The sequence below is a fragment of the Phodopus roborovskii genome, unplaced genomic scaffold (assembly GCF_943737965.1).
Source record: "Phodopus roborovskii unplaced genomic scaffold, PHOROB, whole genome shotgun sequence".
NCBI lineage: Eukaryota > Metazoa > Chordata > Mammalia > Rodentia > Cricetidae > Phodopus > Phodopus roborovskii.
Window position 1 is genome coordinate 653,250 of NW_026126599.1, and position 18,757 is coordinate 672,006.

The 18,757-nt window shown below is 41.2% G+C and overlaps 1 protein-coding gene across 1 annotated transcript in view; it reads right to left on the reverse strand.

Moving 5' to 3' along the window:
- Stag3 (stromal antigen 3) overlaps positions 1 to 18,757 on the reverse strand; it is a 31,820-nt gene that overhangs the window by 8,161 nt on the left and 4,902 nt on the right. Inside the window, 23 exon segments of the mRNA XM_051205318.1 lie at positions 327 to 428; positions 987 to 1,123; positions 1,232 to 1,315; positions 1,318 to 1,399; positions 1,523 to 1,615; positions 1,699 to 1,776; positions 2,415 to 2,502; positions 2,602 to 2,672; positions 2,773 to 2,973; positions 3,167 to 3,256; positions 3,373 to 3,465; positions 3,718 to 3,821; positions 3,999 to 4,104; positions 4,254 to 4,368; positions 4,622 to 4,729; positions 5,034 to 5,113; positions 5,316 to 5,414; positions 5,896 to 6,019; positions 6,714 to 6,787; positions 11,551 to 11,702; positions 12,117 to 12,321; positions 12,619 to 12,695; positions 13,636 to 13,732. Of these exon segments, the coding sequence (XP_051061275.1) occupies positions 327 to 428; positions 987 to 1,123; positions 1,232 to 1,315; positions 1,318 to 1,399; positions 1,523 to 1,615; positions 1,699 to 1,776; positions 2,415 to 2,502; positions 2,602 to 2,672; positions 2,773 to 2,973; positions 3,167 to 3,256; positions 3,373 to 3,465; positions 3,718 to 3,821; positions 3,999 to 4,104; positions 4,254 to 4,368; positions 4,622 to 4,729; positions 5,034 to 5,113; positions 5,316 to 5,414; positions 5,896 to 6,019; positions 6,714 to 6,787; positions 11,551 to 11,702; positions 12,117 to 12,321; positions 12,619 to 12,695; positions 13,636 to 13,732 (2,460 nt within the window).

Here is an 18,757-nt window from a genome sequence, read left to right on the forward strand (position 1 = left end):
ATAGCTCTTAGCTACTGCTCCAGTGTCTGCCTGCATGCCACCATGTTCTCTGACATGATGATAAAGGATTAAAACCTCTGAAATTGAAAGCAAGGCCTCAATTTAAAATATCAGAGTTGCCTTGGTCATGGTTTCTCTTCACAGCAATAAGACAATGACTAAGACAGGATTTATAAGGTGTGGAGAAACATGTCACAAGAAATGAGTCAAGAAAGTTTCTGTCCTTAAAGATCTTGTGGCATCATCCCTAAGATGCTGGGGCTAGACAGTGAGGTGGGCTTCTAGGAAGAGTGTGCCATAGTTGTGACAAATCCAGAGAAGATCACCTGCTTTAGACTCAGAAGTAGGATCCGTGAGCATTGACATCGGTCAATTTGTCTTGCTCGAGTTAATGTTTCCTTGATAATGTCACCATAGTCTTCATAGAACTAAGGGAGATGAAGGTAACATTAGCCACAGGGGGGGGGAAACCAAAAAACAAACTCTCTTTGGTTTCTTCCTTCATATCCCTAATCACAACTCCTTCCCAAAGAAACTTAGGTAGGAAAACAATAATGTGAGCATATATAACTCAGACTAAACCTCATCTCTAATAGTGCAGTGTCCAAAAGAAACCAGACTTACTGGGGAAAAAAGCCCTAAGGGCTGATATTGTTGAACCCAAATGTTGGCGAAAAGGAGTGGGGCATCAGTACCTGCACTCAGACTACACTGGAGCCTACATGTCCCTCCCACCAGTCTAGAATTCTGTAGAACAAGACCTTTTGTGCTGCTCACTGCTTCACCCTTAGTACCTGGCATGTCTTGTGCACAGCAGGTGCTCAGTAAATTAGAGAGGGATACTCTCTTTTAAGCCTGATACTCTCAGGCTATCCTCAACCTCTGACTTCCTTTCTTAGATGATGCAGTGTTCTTAGATGCATCTTTCTTAGATGATGGGCTGTGTTCAACTTGGTCCCTCTCTTTCATGTCAGGGATCTGATTACCTTGTTATAGTGTTTGAAAACATCTGAGGCTGCGTCTAGCTCCAGTACCCCATAGAGCAGCAGCTTGCAAAATCCAGCAAGCAGACGGCGCCTCTGGTGCAGAAGCTCTATCTGGACATGATCCTCCTGGGACTGACCTGCCCAGCAAAAAAGAAGCAGTCACAGGCTTAGGCCTCTTGCACAAGGTACTGTAGTCAGGCTCAGCCCCAAATCTTTCCTGAGCTCTGGACCTAGAGTTCTTGTACCATTGCCCAGTTCTCCAGGCTGGAGAAAGACATGATCCATGAGGAAACTCGCTAGTTCAGACTGGAGAGTAGCTTCTGGAAAAAGACAAGGGGCCTTAGGAAATCCCGTCCCCCTACAATCATCTGAGGGCTGAAGATGAGAAGCAAGTCACTCAGTAAGATAAAAGCCTGTTGGGGAGAGAGGGGGAAAAAAAAAGGATGATTACAAAAATCAGAATACTTACAAAGACTGTAATTACAAAGCTCATTTCTCTGGAGAACAGTCTTCTGAAACTTTGGACACATACTCACCTGCTCCTGGATCTCTGGGTCTACATCTGAGAGGCAGCTCTGACAAAGTTCACAGAAGGCTACCATTCTTTTCTTTAGACTCATCAGCTGCTTCTGTAAAGAGAGCAGTTTACTTCAGAGAGGAATGGAGGTTCAGGCTCCTCCATTCCCACTCTCTTCCTCAAACTCACACTCACTTGGGAAGTAGACTCTGAAATGTGGGTTAATGTCCAGAGAATGGAAAAATATACAAGACTCAGGGCTGGTAAAATCACCTGTAACAAAAACATGTCAGAAAAATGGGGTCTGAGTCAGATCAGGAGACCAGAGAGTAAGAGTGAGGAAGTGTCAGCACTCTCACACACACACAGTCAGTAAGGAGAGAGAAGCTGGAGTAAGGTGGTACACGCCCCTGAATCCCAGCACTCAGGAGGTAGAGACAGGAGGAATTCTGAGAATTCTTTGAGTCTGAGGCCAGCCTGGACAACAAAGCAAATTCTAGGACAGATAGGGCTACATAGAGATACCCTGTCTCAAAACAAACAAAACAATAACAAACATCATCCCAAAAAAGATAAGAGAAGACAGACCAAGGAAAGAAAATTCCTTTCTGATGGAAAAGAAGGGATTATTTCAGAAGCTTCTAGCCTAGACAGAAATGTCACATCTTTCTGGTTTAGTCAGTCTCCTAGAACTCCTCAGCATTCTCAGTGGCTCCCAGGAACCCAAGAGGATAGCTATTTTCAGGCTGAAGCCTCCAGTCTACCTCAGAGAAGAACAGAAATGATAACCCACCCGCCCTTCCTCCCTAGTCTACTGCACACCCAAGAACTGGGGCTGCCTGGGCAAGGTGGCCTCTAGGACACAGGTTCTGGGTCATCTCTTGCCTCTGTGTGTCAAACCCATCACCTGCCTGGTGAGGAACTTCTCCTGTGTCCACAGCCTTCTGGAGGAGTCTAGAACATGGTTCATAGATCTCCCAGCGAGTGAGGTCATGAGCACTGTAGGGAGACAGAAGGGAATGTTATGCTGGGACACATCCAAGGGAACCAATTCCATCAACACTATGAGAAAGGAAAGGGTGCAGGAGAGAAGCTCACTTGTAAAAGGCAGAGAGACGCTTCAGAGTGGCTGTCAAACTGTATACCTCATCCTCATCTAGGAAGGACGACTGAGGAACAAAGAGGATCATAGCAAGAGTTTCTCAAGAACTCATTATTAACCCTGCCCCTCTCTCACCCTCCCTGGGGTGCCGTGCTGTTTAGCACCACCTGCATTAAGTCATCAAGTTCCTGCTGGAATCTATCAGTCAGAAGATCCACTAGTTGGCTTCGGGCAAAGTCCACTCTGCTGAAGAAGGTGAACTCCCGCTTACAGAGCAGATAGAGGCCTCGTGCTGCAGCCTCAAGCACCTCAGGCTCCACATGCTTCACCACTACCTCCTGGAGTTGTTGCAGAAGCAGCTCCAAGTGCTAAAAAGGAGACAAAGCATGGTGTAGTATAGGCTGAAGAGTGACATAGGAGGATGAAAGTAGTGATGTATAAGAATAAGATAGATGGGCTTATAATTCTTCCTGAACCCAGAGCCTTGTGGAAACAAACCAACCAACCACTAGGTTAGTTGCAAGCGAGCAGCCAGATCTAGGAAATTAACTTCCTCCTTACCTTCTCCAAGCGCTGAGTGCAGTAAATGCTGAGGTCAAAGTAACTGAGCAGATGGAGCAGGGGAGCAACATTCTCTGCATCTGCTGAGAACTGTAGTGGACAGAGTGTCCTGTTAATTAAGAGACAAGAAACAAATCCTTCCCCCATCCTGCCTTGGGGTTGGTCCCTTACCCACTTATACCCTGGGCTGTATGAGAGGCTCTTACCTTGGCCAGGAGTTGGGGCAAGAGGGGGATGAGGTGCTCAGCCAGCTTCACCTTGTCATAAGCCTGAAGCTTGCGTTCTTTGGCAGTCAGACCCTGGATTAGTCATAGGGGGTGAGAATCTGTGAAGAAACACTGGGTACAGAGGATAAGTGTATCTACACACACTTCTGTTCCATGAACTTCTCTATCTGAGGAAGAAACACTCAACATATCCTTTCAGATATCTTTTATCTGGAGATAGGATTCTTAGAGGGAAAGAAAAAGAATCTAGACCCTCACCCAGAATATAAAGGTGAAGATGGCCAATAGCCATCTGGCTCCAATACTACTGACCTACTAACCCACCTTCTTCCCTGTGATACGCCCCACTGGTGGCTGACCCTCTGCAGCTTGCCGGGCACTGGACACAAGGATTTCTATCAGCATTCTCTCCTGCACATCACCTAGATCTGGGATAGAAAGAGGATCAAAAATAAAACCACAGATTAGCCATCCTCCATCTCCACATTCTCTCCCCAGAACACACTGCTGCTTTTTCCAAGTCAGGCAAAAACAAACAAAAAAACCTCTCTGTTTCACACTACAAGGTTTAAGATACCCAACCCCAGCTACCATGTGGTACATACTCTGGTCCTTCTGCAGTAGCAGGCTTGTCAGACTCTCCCAGTCCTTCAGATAAGACCCTGCACAATCCCACAAGCTGTCTACCAAGTAAGCAGCATGATTGTGATGCTGTGAAAAAAGGTTCTCAATAAGTCATCCACCAGTGCCACACTGAACTGCTCCAGCAAGTGGTTGTTGGTAAGCAGGACCCTCCTACCCACTGCCTATCTTGCCCTCTACTTACAGGTCTTGGGCATAACATCCCCTTCCTACATTACCTCACTCTCCATAAAGAAGGCCAGTAAAAGGTAGATGAAAGTCCTCTGGGCTTGTGGACTCCGGCGTCGCTCCCTGCCACCCACTGCTTTTGCCTCACACTCAGGATAGAAGATCCTGGTAGGATGGATACAAGGAAAGAGCATGGCATGGAAGGAAATGAGAACAAATGGACAAGAGGAGACTAAGGAAATCCCATGGGGTTGAGAGAGGAAAGGGACAAGAGAGACTTCAATAATTTTTATGAGTCCCTAGGTGGAGCAGAGAGGGGTGGGAGAGAGAGAGGAGAAGAGAGGGAGAGACAGAGAGAGAGAGAGAGAGAGAGAGAGAGAGAGAAGGGGGAACAGTATTACAAACATAGACCACTCACTTCCAGTATACAAACTCGCCTGCAGAAGAGGCCATGGCACGGTTAGAAATGTACACAATGGAATAGATTTTCTCACAGTCAGCATTGGTCAGGACTCCCTCCATGTTCCTGCAAGAGAAAAGGAGAAAGGATGTGTGTGTGTGATAGTCCTCTCATATAGCCAGGGGTAGAACAAAACACGGCAACACCTACAAGGACACGACTCACTGAAAATGTGAGCCCCGAAGTAAACAGTGGGAGAATTAATGATAGGGAAGTACACCTCCATTCTACAACTCAGGAATGCCCTCTGTCTTCTAATCTACACACAAGGAAGGTCGATTGTGACAGGTGGGGACAGAACTCTGGAGGGACTTGTTTGAGGCTACAAAGGCAAGTCTGTGAGGCTGCCTCCCCACTTCCCACAACTCACTTCAAGATAAGGGTCAGCAACCTGATGGCCTCCACTGCCACTTCACACTCTCTGTCCATGACCATGGAAACCATCCTGTCCTGTGCAAAGAACATTATCCAATCTCTCACTGCACCCATTCCAAACAGCACAGTCTCTTGGAATCTGAACTCACACAGAGGGAGCAGGAGCTATATCCAGAACAGCTGTTAGTCTGCCAGAGAAACTAGGTGGAAAGACCTGAAGTGGGGAAATGGGAAGCACAGCAAAGAGCCAAACCTGGAAATGCTGTTTCCATCTTACCTTGAAGCGATTGGTAAAGAGCTCCATACGTGTGCTCAGCTCCTGGTTGCTGTACAGCCCTTCCAGAGCCTTCAAACACTTTAGGCGGACATCCTTGTGCTATTGAGGAAGGAAATAGGAAAAGGGAAACATGACTGACCAATGATCCCTACAGAGCCTCCATGTGCCCCTCACTGTTATTCATTCTGGGCATGGGTGATCACTACACTGAAGATTCTTGGAATGTAAGAAACAGTAAAGAGCTGACTTCTCACTGAAAACACAAAAGGCTTTCATAGAAGCACTCGACAATCATGACGAAAAAGTTCCTTTGGCATTAGTGTTTCCATCACCAATTTGCTGTTTCATAGGGAATACCTTCTTCCTCCATGACAGAAGGTTTCAAAGGTATTCTGACTCCTGAATGCTTTTCTCCTTTCTGCTTTATCCTACCTTTCTCAGCATTTCACTAACCTCAAGGTTTAATGTCTTGATTGGGGGATCATTGTGAAATGTCTGAGTGGCAGACCAAGAAAAGGTGAAGTGTCTCAGGAAAGGTCAGAAGAAGTGGGTTAGAAGAAGGAGGCTGACTCAGCCCAACCTTATCATGCAGGGTCCAGCCAATGTATTTTAGGTAGCTGTCATTAAGAAAGGAGGTGCTGTAGCTTTGCATCCAACACCCAATCTCTTCGATGCAGATAGCACGGATCTCAGGAAGTATATCCCTAGACAGAGAGACAAACTGACATATTACTTTCTCTCAAAAGTTACTTTTTGGCCTACCACACAGCACTCTCAAAGAAGTTACGTTTGTGACAAAATACCAGGTACTAGGCCTTTCATTTCCTCATTCTAATGTAAACACATGAAATATATGAAATTAAATGCTACTTTCTATAACCAACATATGAGATAGTTTAACCTTGTATTCCCCCTACTCCAAAAGTGAGACACTACTACAAATACTCTAATTTAATTCTAAAACAGGTAAAATTTAATTCCATTAGTTCTTCAAACACTATGAAACTCCCCTACCCTTAGCATAGTGAAACCACAGGCTGGGCTAGGAAAAGGCTTGCTGAGCCAGACATGTCTCAGGAAAGCCACTTTCTAGGTCTCTGCTCCTGCCTGCTCAAGTTTCCAACTCTAGAAAGACAGAGGCAGGGCCAGGATGTGGGAAATGTCAAGAAGAAAATACTAAATGATATCTTGATTTCTGATTTCCCTTCCCAGAACTCACAAGATCCTTTATAGGTAGGGCTAAATCAGATATTGACTAATTAAACATATCTGTCAGTTTGCACTCCAGCTGCAATAGTCCTGGAACTAACTACAAAACTCAACACTGGAAAGGGCCTTGTCATTCCCCATGCTATCAGCAAGGGCAGTAACTTCAGTAAGAGACCATAACTGACTCACCTGTACCGATGGACAAAGACACCTCTGAATATGGCATTCATCATCCCCTCTATCTCCTCTTGATTCTCTTGGAACTGGAGGAAGGAATGAGGTCAGTCTATCCCTCTTTACTGCAGCAACACAACATCATAGATAACACAGAAAAATCCAACATCTACCCACTTCCTGTTTATTGAAGAATATTGTGTGAACCCTTCTAATTAATTACAGAAGAAACAGAGTATAATGCCTCAAAGGTTGCTTTGCGTTTGATAAAAAATAATGCCCCTAGAAAATAGAGAGATGGTTCAGTAATTAAGAGTACATAACTGCTTTTCCAGAGCATCCAAGTTCAGTTCCCAGGACCCATATCATATGGCTCAAAATTACCTGTAACTCTAGCTCCAGAGATCTGACATCCTCTTTTGGACACCTTTGTACTCACCCCCACACACAAATCTTTAAAAGGGGGGGCTTCTGATTGGGATTATTCTATTCATAGCTGACAGTTTTAAAAAAGATTTTTAAAAACTCATTCAACTTTTTTTTTAATGTGCATTGATATTAGAGTTATAGACAGTTGTGAGCTGCCAGATGGGTGCTGGGAATTGAACCCAGGTCCTCTGGAAGAGCAGCCAGTGCCCTTAACTGCTGGGTTATCTCTCCAGCCCTGACAGTTTTTTGTTGTTTGTTTGTTTGTTTGCTTGTTTGTTTTTGAGACAGGGTTTCTCTGTGGAGCCCTGGCTGTCCTGAAACTCACTCTGTAGACCAGGGTGGCCTCAAACTCAGAGACCTGCCTGCCTCTGCCTCCTGAATGCACCACCACTACCCAGCCAGTTTTGTTTTTGATTACTATTAATTGGGGAAATGAAATTTTTAAAAAATTTCATTGAGTTTTATGTGTGTATATGTATGCATGTATGTATGTAAGTATATATGTCAGTTTCAGTAGGTACTAGAGATGAACTTAGGCTTGCAAACAAGTGTTTTTAACCCAGAGTGATCTCACCAGCTTCAAAATAAATTTTTAACAAAACAAATTTTTAAGTGCATTATGATAAAAGTATAACCAGTAAAAAGAGATGAAAGTGATTGGATCAGTAATTTTCCGCTGGACAATTTTGTTCCGCAGAGGGTGCCTGGCAATATCTGAATCCCCTCCTCCCAAGGTTCAGGTATTATTGGAGAAGAGCCAGAAGTGGTATATAAATACAAGAAAACAGTGTCCGTCCTCTGGACACAGCAGGACTACATATGAATTCATAGTGACTCTGAATAGTGACTCTGTGTAAAGGGCACAAGCCCCTTACAAGCTCAAGTGATGCAAATCCCAGCATGGAAAAGGGAGATTTACATTAAGTCCCACCCCTAGCTTAGAAGCTACTAGAAACTGATAGCTGCTGGTAAAGGGAGAGTCAGTTTTCTTTGAGAGTATTGCCTTTGGTAAGCAAATTGTGCTCCTTTGTTAGCCCGCATATCTAAGAGTATATAAGTAGCACAAACTGTACTTAATGGATGAAAAAGAAGAAAGAGGCCACAAAGATGGATGTATAGAGATGTGGGGTGGAGGAGTTGGGGAGGGATGAATATGATCAAAATGCACTGTGATCAAAATGCACTGTACAAATTTCTCAAAAAAATAAAGTTTTGGTTGTCATGACTGGGTAGTGTATCAAAGTACTGGAATCTAGCAGAAAGAGGCAAGGGAACAGTGCTAATAATATACAAGGCCAGGACAGTCTCCCAGTGTCAATAATGCCACTACTGAGAAACCCTGGACTAGATGAACTAGATACTAAGGAAGCAGAATTATAAGGAGAAAACATCTTGAAACAACTAATCCTATTTCTTCAATACATCAATATATTGGGGGAAATCTGAGGAAGCAGACATTCTGTGTAAGATTAAAAGAGGAGGCCAGGTGTTAGTACATACCTCTAATCCTAGCACAAGGGAAATTGAAGGGGAGTGAGGCCTAGGCTACATAAAAAAGACACTATCCCAAGGAAGAGAATATTTAAAGAGGCTCCAGAAACAGCACCATGAAATACCCTTACTTAAATCCTAGATGGCGAATTTTAAGTCTGGATTACAAAGTATTAAGGAATCATGACCTTCTGAGGCATGAAAAAAGTGGCATTAGGTAACAAAAACATGCTACTTTTAAAAGGATATACTTAAACCTTTAGGGCTGAAAAGCTACTATGTCTACAACTTACTAAAGTTATCAAAACAGATAAGCTAATATAATAAAATATTGTTTATGGAATGCACTATGTATATGGTATTCATTCTTTAGTTTTTTCCATTTAAAAGATCATCAGTATCAAATTTTACAGAAGTCTGCAAAAGGGAAACTGAGAGAAGACCACTGATGGCAAGATGCACTTGTTTGGAGAAAAGTATTTGAAAAAAATGGGGTTAGAAACTAGGTACTATCTCATTTAGTGGGAAGTCAAGGAAGTAAGGAAGTAATGTACAGTCTTTATTACAGAAGCAGACTAAAGGGTAGATACACACTCACAAATGAGCAGAAGAAAACAATATGGGAGGGGAACTACAGTGGGAGGAGGACAACGGAGGAAGAGTCCAGAAAATAAGAAAAGAGTCACACTAGTGCAGCTTTCCCTTTTCATAGAGATTAAATACCAAGACTCTCAAGCATCAAATACCATCCACATAGGTTGAGCATATCTTTATATAAAATTCTTGGGACCAGTGGTGTTATAGATTTTATAGTTTTTGGATTTTGGAACATTTAGATTTACTGAAAACACAATTTCCAAATCCAAATCTGAAAAATATTCCAAAATTAAAAAAAAAAGTGTCACATTGGTGCTTAAAAAATTTTGTGGACATTTTGGAATTCAAATTTTCAGATTAAGGATGTTCAAACTGTATTATGTGTTTATGTATGTATATATATACCTATGAGACACTAGTTTGTAAATTGTACAGAGTAACAAAAATAATGCTGGAATAATGTTATGTGAATTTTTGTCTCTGTCTTTCTCCCACCTTTTCTCTCAAATCAGTCTTACTGTTCTTTGGTATTCCCTTTTGTTTTTGAGACAAGGCCTCATTATTCATCCTAGCTGGCCGAGAGCTCACAGAGCTCCTCCTGCCTCTGCCTCCTAAGTGCTAGGATTAAAGGTGTGTGCCACTATGGCCAGCTACTTTGGAGATTTTTGAACCTTTGTTGACTGTGGGAAACTGAAACCACAAAAATCTCACCTTCAGATCTAATGTGGGTCCATTACATATAATTAAAATCATAGACAGTTCTACTAGTATATGTAGGCCTTTAACATCATCCTGATAATAAAAAACAGCAAATGAGAATGGAGTAACACAAAGTTTGCTTCTCAGAATGATACAGCTCAGTGATGGTGCCTTCTTGTCAGAGATAAGGTCTTGGACTCAATTCTCAGTGCCATAGAAAAAGAAAACAAGTGAGCAAGTAAAAGAGGCAGACATACAAAGTAGTAATTATTTCCTTCCCTTTCAGCATAGCAGAGAAGTTATTGCTTTTTTTTTCATGAGGATTGGGAATATCATTAATAGATACAGTTAGAAATGGCATGTTCTACCAACCTCAAGGTGGAGGAGAGTCAGATACTAGCAAGAAGCAGAAGATAGGTATATTAGTGTTTAGCTCAACCACTGCTATTTGAAGTTCAATCAGTCTAAAAGATTTTCCCAGGGCTTACTGTGACAAAGGTATTATAGTTTAAAAATTAAAAATCCCTCCTCAAAGATTCACATTCACACACACACACACACACACACACACACACACACACACACACACACGGCTGCCTGCTGACAGATTTAAGAGGTGACTGGATCCTAAGGGTTCTAACTTCACCAATGGATTAATCCATTTATGAGTTCATAGCTAAATGGGTGTATGAGGAGATAGGGCTTAACTGGATGACATAAGTCACTGGGGTCATGTCTTTGAAGGAAATAGCTTGTCCCCAAACCCATCCCTCTCCTCTCTGCTTCATATATGAAGCAAGTGTCCTTGCTCCATCATAACCTAGGCTTTAACAGTCAGCCTCATTGGAGGCACAAAGCCATGGAACCACTTGAACATGAGTGAAACCTCTGAAACTATGAGCCAGAATAAACCCTTTCCTCTCTGAACTATTCCTCTCAGATATCTGTCAGAGTGATGAAAAGCCTACCACAAGTAAAACAAAACTTACTGTGTGACTGGGTAGCCAATTCTATCATTATCTCATTTTTGATTAAAAGGTAGAGTAACCCCTTTAGTTATTTTAAATTTTTTAATATTTTTCATGCAACATATTTTGGTCATATTCTTTCCCTTCTCCAAATTCCTACCAGAAGAATTATCCCTCTTTTTAAAGAAAATGAAACTCAAGTTTTAGAAGTTACATAAGGCCCTCTATAACAACAACTACTAGAACAAAACTGATATCCAGGTGTGACTGGAAGGTAGGTATGTGCTCTTTCTATTTCCCAATAACTTGACCCCCCACCCCTGCTTATCATCTGTTGTTGTTCAGCACCCTATGATAACCTGTGCTGTACATTTAACATAAAGTTCAAATTGGCATGCCAGCATAACATTTAAGCACTGCTGATAATGCTTGCAGACCAACAGAAACTGAAAGTTGAAATATAGAAATTCTAATATTTTTCCAAATTAAAATATCTGTGAGCCTATGTCTCAGAAATAAGAGGAACACATAATGACTTCTGATAGGATGAGTTTGGGAATACCGGTGCCAGTCCCTATTCCTTATCTGGAAGGCTGCTTGAGGTCTGCTTACTGAGAGAAGTGGTGGAGCCTGATAAGGTCTGGAGAAGGGGCCAGGGACCTCCTCACCTCTTTTCGTTTCTCCAGCAGACTCTCCAGTCGCTCCAGTGCTCTCTGTTCTGGCCCCTTGTTTCGTTCAGCCTCATACTGACGTTGATTGTTGTCTTTGTGCAGACTCAACTGGAGGGCAACTCTTACCAGAGAAGTCATTAGCTTCATGGCTTTGAGTAAGAGGAAACAAGGAAGTCATTGTTCAAGTCAGAGGAGAGAGCATGAGTGCAAAAGCAAAAAGGGAAAGGATAAAGAAAAAAAAAAAAAAAAAAGCAGGGTGATCCTCAAGTTCTACAGTTTCTGTCCCAAAGCGGCCCTCTCCTGCAACCATTTTGGCATTCTTTTATGCACAAGTCTATTGCCAGGGTAACACTCAGAAGATATGAAAACTGGGAGTCATTACTGTGGTTTCTCTCCCCCTTTCCTATGTTCACCAGTGTGTAGCAGGAGGCAGCTTTAGGATAAAAGCAACAAGGTATTGAATAGGATTGATGTAAGTGGGAAAGAAGACCCAGAACATGGAATAAAAGTTTCCTCCACCTCATTATTCTCAGGAGAGCCCACTGAGTTGTGCGAATGCTCACCAGCCAGGGTACTAGTATGACGGAAGGCGCGGACCTGGGAATCTGAGAGGCCAATGAGCAGGGAGATAAGATCATCCATAGGAAAGCTGTCATAGAGGAGGCTGTACTGGCATTGATAGACCAGTGTCTTCACAAACTCACAGAAGCTTCCATGGAACTTCTTCCAGGATGGGCCCGAAGCTGTCAGGGGATAGTCCCCTGAGTCCTACAAAAGGGTTTATAGAAAGAAAAAGAAAATAATTAGGTCCAGGGAAGTCCAGGGATTTGACTGTCAAAAACCAATAGCACAGTAAAAATGTAACTCTATATACTTCATTTTTCATAATCACTCAATCCCAGAGGCATGGCAGCTAATTTCTGTAAGTCCCTTTTATTTTAAAAAAAAAAAGATTGACTCTTCCTTATAAAAGCTATTTCCAAGAATCAGAAATAAAGGAGCAGTGAGCCTTGTGTTTGGAATTCAGGCTAAGAGGACCAAGATAATTCTATCAGCTTCCTTTACCTCATTAAACTGTTCTGTTAGGTGCTGTATGATCTCCGAGTTGGACATCATCTTGAACATCTCAGGAGTTACAATGCCTGGAAATTGAAGGAGACAAGAGACATAAAAAGAAAATAGTAAGACCCAGATACATTAGCGGATGAACTAGAGGAAATATTGAGAAGAGCTTGGGGGAATCAGACAACTTGAATCCTTCCTAGTCAAGAGCTTGTTACCATTCATTTGTACATGTGCTATGAAATAACTTCTGGAAAATGCAAAAGAATTATGTAGTGAAAAGCTCTGGTTCAAAAACACACCCTGAAACAAATGGGGAGGGGGGCGGGGGAAGACTAGGCCAGATGATGAAATCTTCTAAAACAAGTTGATGCTCCCTAACCCAAACTAAGTCTTGGCATGTGGAGTTTGGGGGCTCTACGGCATCTGACAGAAAACATAGTCGCTGAGAAATAAGAACAGACTATCTTATTGACAAAGACTAAAAGGCACACAGTGTTTTGTGCACATCTGCAATTCCAGCACTCTGGAGGCTGAGGAAAAATATAGGTGAAATGGCTGACAAACAGAAACAAGTAATAGATTGCCTCATACACAAAGACTAAAGGCACTGTAAGTCATGTGTATACCTGTAATCCCAGTACTCAGAAGACTGAGTGAGGCAGGAGGATTGCTTCAGAACCAAAGTCAGTCTGGGATACTCTATCTCAAAAAAACTGTGAAACTCTATCTCAAAAAAAAAAAAAAAAAAAAATGAAAAGTCCTCCAAGATTGTGATAGTCTAGTTTCTAATATGTGCCTATCATTAACATGGCTGAAGCAAGATTCTTTTCCACCAAAAGGTTGTGTCTCAAAATCAATATAGTTCTCTACTAAATTACTTCCAATACTTATACATCAAAAGTGTAGTTAAATAATCCAGCTCTTGCCTTCTTAGACAATTTCAACTGTACTCATAAACAGAAGAAAAGTTTAAACATTAAGAATAGGGATATGGAGCAGGTAGGGTAGTTTCCTCACTTTTACATCCACAGGAACGAATGAAAAAATTAATGAGTTCCAAGAATCCTGCATTTTCATCTTGCTTGTAGTTTTCTAGCCACTCATCCACCAAAGACTAGGAGAAAAGTATGAATGATTTCAATTCCAACAATATGACAGATTATCCTATTTGATCTTCCCAACTGAAATATACAAATTTCTTATTAAAAATTACAAATATCTTTTCAAACATATTGCTGAATTAGAATGGAAGGTAGAAACCCACATAGGTCAAAAATGATAAAGCAGCAATTCTGGTAGTATGTAGCTGACTTTTGATGGAAGGGTTTCACTAAACAAGATGCTATATAGAATGAACAGCATAGGACAAAGAGCCTAAGATAATCATTCCAAGAAGAGTAGTCCAAGAAAATGCTCCCATATAAGGCTGAGTCCTACTGAGCTATATTCTTATGAAAAGAAGAATGGGAGATGAATCTACAGGGCCACTGGGAACAGGAAGAGAATGTACTCTATAGTGTAGCTGGAGAGAAAAGGTGAATCTCTCCAAAAAAAATTATACATACATACATACATACATACATACATACATACATACATACATACATATATACTTAGCCCTTAGGACTGGGTTTACAGTCCAGATTCTTATTAACTATATGACCAGAATAATCTCAGGAAGAGAATTAATTAAAAGTGATTCTCAAGTGGGTATGGTATTGAACATCTCTAATTGCAGTATTTGGGAGATGGAGGCAGGAAGATAAGAAGTTCAAGGTCATCCTCAACTTTGTGATGAGTTTGAAGCAAAAGTATTCGGAAGTGTTCATGTTAGAAACAAATGCAGGTTCCTCTATTACAAGCACAGCTTTGATCCTGACCCAAAGTGTTCCAACACAGAGAGCTTAGGAGAAAATGAGTGGATCATAGTAAAAACCTTGTAAAACATGAGGAACAAATGCATGGAAAGAAATAATTATAAAACAGACAATATAATTACAAGTAGTCAGTTATGAGAATGAAGGTATCATTAATTATAAAATGGTTGTTTCATATGATTAAAGAAATATACATATAAAAGTAGAAAAAATGCAGTCAATTTTGGAAATGAGTTAACTCTGCAGAGGTGAGAAATAAAATGTAAAGGTATACTGCATATGGCTGGAGAGATGGCTCAGCAATTAAGAGCACTTGCTGTTCTTGCAGGGGACCTGGGTTTGGTTCCCATCACCACAGTGGCTCACAACACCTGAAACTCCAGTTCCAGAAGATCTGGTGCCTTCTTCTGGATTTTCAGGGCAATACATATTCATGGTGTACACACAGTATATAGGCACTCATGCACATAATTTCTTTAATCTAACAAAAACACAAATTTTACTAGATGGGTTACAGGTCACTTCCCTGAATGAGTTACAGGTAATTTCTCTGGATGGGTTATAGGTAACTTCACTGGAAGGGTTACAAAGAACAGATGACAAGTTGAATCAATGGTGTCCAAAATGCAATTCAGAGAGACTGACAGATGGAAGTCAAAGTATTAAAGGGATCAGAGAAGAAACTGAAAAGTTCTCAGATTTAACTGAATTCTAGAATATAATAAAATGAAGAAAGGGAAGTATCTGAAAAGAATTTTCCATACTTGTTGAATAACATCATTTCTAAGATCCAGGAAAGTAATGGATCTCTAGCATAACAAATGAAAGAAAAAAAAGAGTCATTTACAAAGAACATACATTTAACATTTTATAAAACAAAATTTACAAATAAGAACTTTGTAAACACATTGGTCTTGAATCACATGGGACTATTAAATTAAATAAAACTTAAAAATCAAATTCCTTAGTTGTATAAGCTGTATTTAAAAGCTCAACAATCACATATGACTAGAGGATACTATACTACAGAAACACCAATATGTAGCACCACTATAAAATTCTGTATTTTAAATGTTTGTTTACCATTGTGTGTGTATATTATGTGTGAATGGTTGTGAGCACATCATAAATATAAAGGTCAGATGACAGCTTTCAGGAGCTGGTTCTCATCGTCTATATTTACATGGCTCAGGTAACTGAACTCAGTTATCAGGCTTAAGTGACAAGTGCTTCACCCACTAAGCAATCCCACCAGCCCTAAAATACTGTATTGATCAGTGTTAAATTAAATTAATGATAGCTGATTTTCAGTGGCAACAAGGAAAGGCAGAAAGCAATGGGAATAATATTTTAATGTACTAAATAAAAAATATATATGTATATTATCGCAGAATGTTATACCTAGTCTAGCCAGGGTAGTAGAACCTGGAAGCAACTTAGATGACCCTCAATGAAGAATGGATAAAGCAGATGTGGTACATTTACACAATGGAGTACTACTCAGAAAAAAACAATGAATCTTGAAATTCACAGGCAAATGGATGGAATTTGAAGAAACCATCCTGAGGTAATGTAGTCACAAAAAGACAAACATGATATGTACTCACTCATATATGGATTTTAGACATAGAGCAAAGGATCACCAGCCTATAATTCACACCACCAGAGAAACTAGGATACAAGGAGGAACCTAAGAGATTCATACAAGGTCCCTCACAGAAGGGGAAAGGAACAAGATTCTCTGAGCATATTGGGAGTGCAGGGGGGGGGAGCAGCAGTGAGTGGAGAGGTAGTTAGGAGAAGGGAAGGAGAGGAGAACATGTGGGACCAGGAAGATTGAGCCAGGGGATGAACAGATGAGAGCAAAAATAGAGATACCATAATAGAAGGAGCCATTGTAGGTTTGAAGAGAAAACTGACATCTATAAGGATGACCCCAACTAACAATCTGAGCAACCTTAAATGCCCTTCCCTGATAATGAGATTAATATCTAACTTATATGCCAACATAGAGCCCTCATCTAGTAGCTGATAGAAACAGAAGCAGACACCCACAGCTAAACACTGAACCGAAATCCTAGAATCCAGTTGCAGAGAGGGAGGAGTGATAAGAAAAGGGGTCAAGACCAGGCTACAGAAACCCACAGAGATAGCTGACCTGAACAAGGGGGAGCTCATGAACCCCCAGACTGATAGCTAGGAAACCAGCATTGTACTGACTCAGACCCCTTGAACATGGGTCTCAGTTAGAAGGCCTGGGCAGTCTAAAGGACCTCTGACAGTAGGACCAGGATGTATCACTGGTGCATGAAAGGACTTTGGGGAGCACATTCAAAGGACCTCTGACAGTGGGACCAGGATGTATCTATCGCTGGTGCATGAAAGGACTTTGGGGAGCACATTCCCCATGGGGATACTCCCTTAGCTTAGAGGCAGGAAGGACCCTACTCCAAATGACTTGAAAGATTTTGATAATCCTTCCTGGAAGGCATCACCCTCCCTGTGGAGTGGGGGGGGTGGGACAGGAGACATGGGTGGGAGGCAGTTGTGAAGCGGACAGGCAGATCTCTGTGAACTGAGACAAGCCTGACTGGTATACTGAGTTCCAGGCCAGCTGGGGACACATTAAGAAACCCTGTTCAAACAAACCACACAGAGATGAAGTTTGCAGTTGCCACTCTCTAATGCCAGCAGAGCCTCTTGCTCATTGAGCTAAAGCTGAAGGAGGGTCAGCAATGTCTCAATAGCATGACCTGTATAAAACAGACACTCTAAAATTCCACAGGTGATAAAGCACCCAGCAGCCAGCTCTAGACACTGTTAGCCAGAGTCTGACTTCTAATGGCAAGATGAGGAAAGCTCATCATTATAGGCCTGATGCTGTGGCTCTCTGTAAAAGCAGATCTTATCACAAGTCCACTGAATTTCCGAGTCACAAAAATTCCCCTTCAAGTGTCTGGTCAGAGTGTAGTTGTCAGTGCTTTGAAGGAGGCAACAGAGACCTATCTAGTTGGCAGTTTTGAAAATACCAACCTATATGCTATCTATGCCAAATGTGTAACAATTATACAATCCGGTAGTATGACTTATACATGGAAAACACACTGACAAATTTACTATGAGGGACATCGATGCAAAAATACTCAATAAAATACTGGCAAACTGAATTCAAGAATACATCAGAGAAATCATCCACCATGACCAAGTAGGCTTCATCCCTGGAATGCAGGGATGGTTTAACATACGGAAATCTATCAACGTGATCCACCATATAAACAAACAGAAAAAGAAAAACCATATGATTATCTCCCTAGATGCTGAAAAAGCCTTCGACAAAATTCAACACCCTTTCATGATAAAGGTCTTGGAGAGGTCAGGGATAACAGGAACATACCTAAACATAATAAGAGCAATATACAGCAAACCAACTGCCAACATCAAACTGAATGGAGAGAAACTTAAGCCAATTCCTCTAAAATCAGGAACAAAACAAGGCTGCCCTCTCTCTCCATATCTCTTCAATATCGTACTAGAAGTTCTAGCTAATGCTATAAGACAACAAAAGGAGATCAAGGGGATCCAAATTGGAAAGGAAGAAGTCAAACTGTCTCTATTTGCAGATGATATGATAGTTTACATAAGCGACCCAATAAACTCTACCAGGGAACTCCTACAGCTGATAAACACCTTCAGCAAACTAGCAGGATACAAGATAAACTCAAAAAATCAGTAGCCCTACTTTTTTCAGACGACAAAGAGACAGAGAAAGAAATCAGAGAAACATCACCCTTTACAATAGCCACAAGCAACATAAAGTATCTTGGTGTAACACCAAACAAGTAAAAGACCTATATAATAAGAACTATGTGGCTCTAAAGAAAGAAACTAAAGAAGACACCAGAAAATGGAAAGATCTCCCATGCTCTTGGATAGGTAGGATAAACATAGTAAAAATGGCAATCTTGCCAAAAGCAATCTACAGATTCAATGCAATCCCCATTAAAATCCCACCACAATTCTTCACCGACCTTGAAAGGATAATAATCAACTTTATATAGAAAAACAAAAGACCCAGGATAGCCAAAACAACCCTATACAAAAAAAAGAACTTCAGGAGGCATCACCATTCCTGACTTTAAGTTCTACTACAGAGCTATAGTTCTGAAAACAGCCTGGTATTGGCATAAAAATAGACAGGTAGACCAATGGAATCGAATTGAAAATCCTAATATTAACCAACATACCTATGAACACCTTATTTT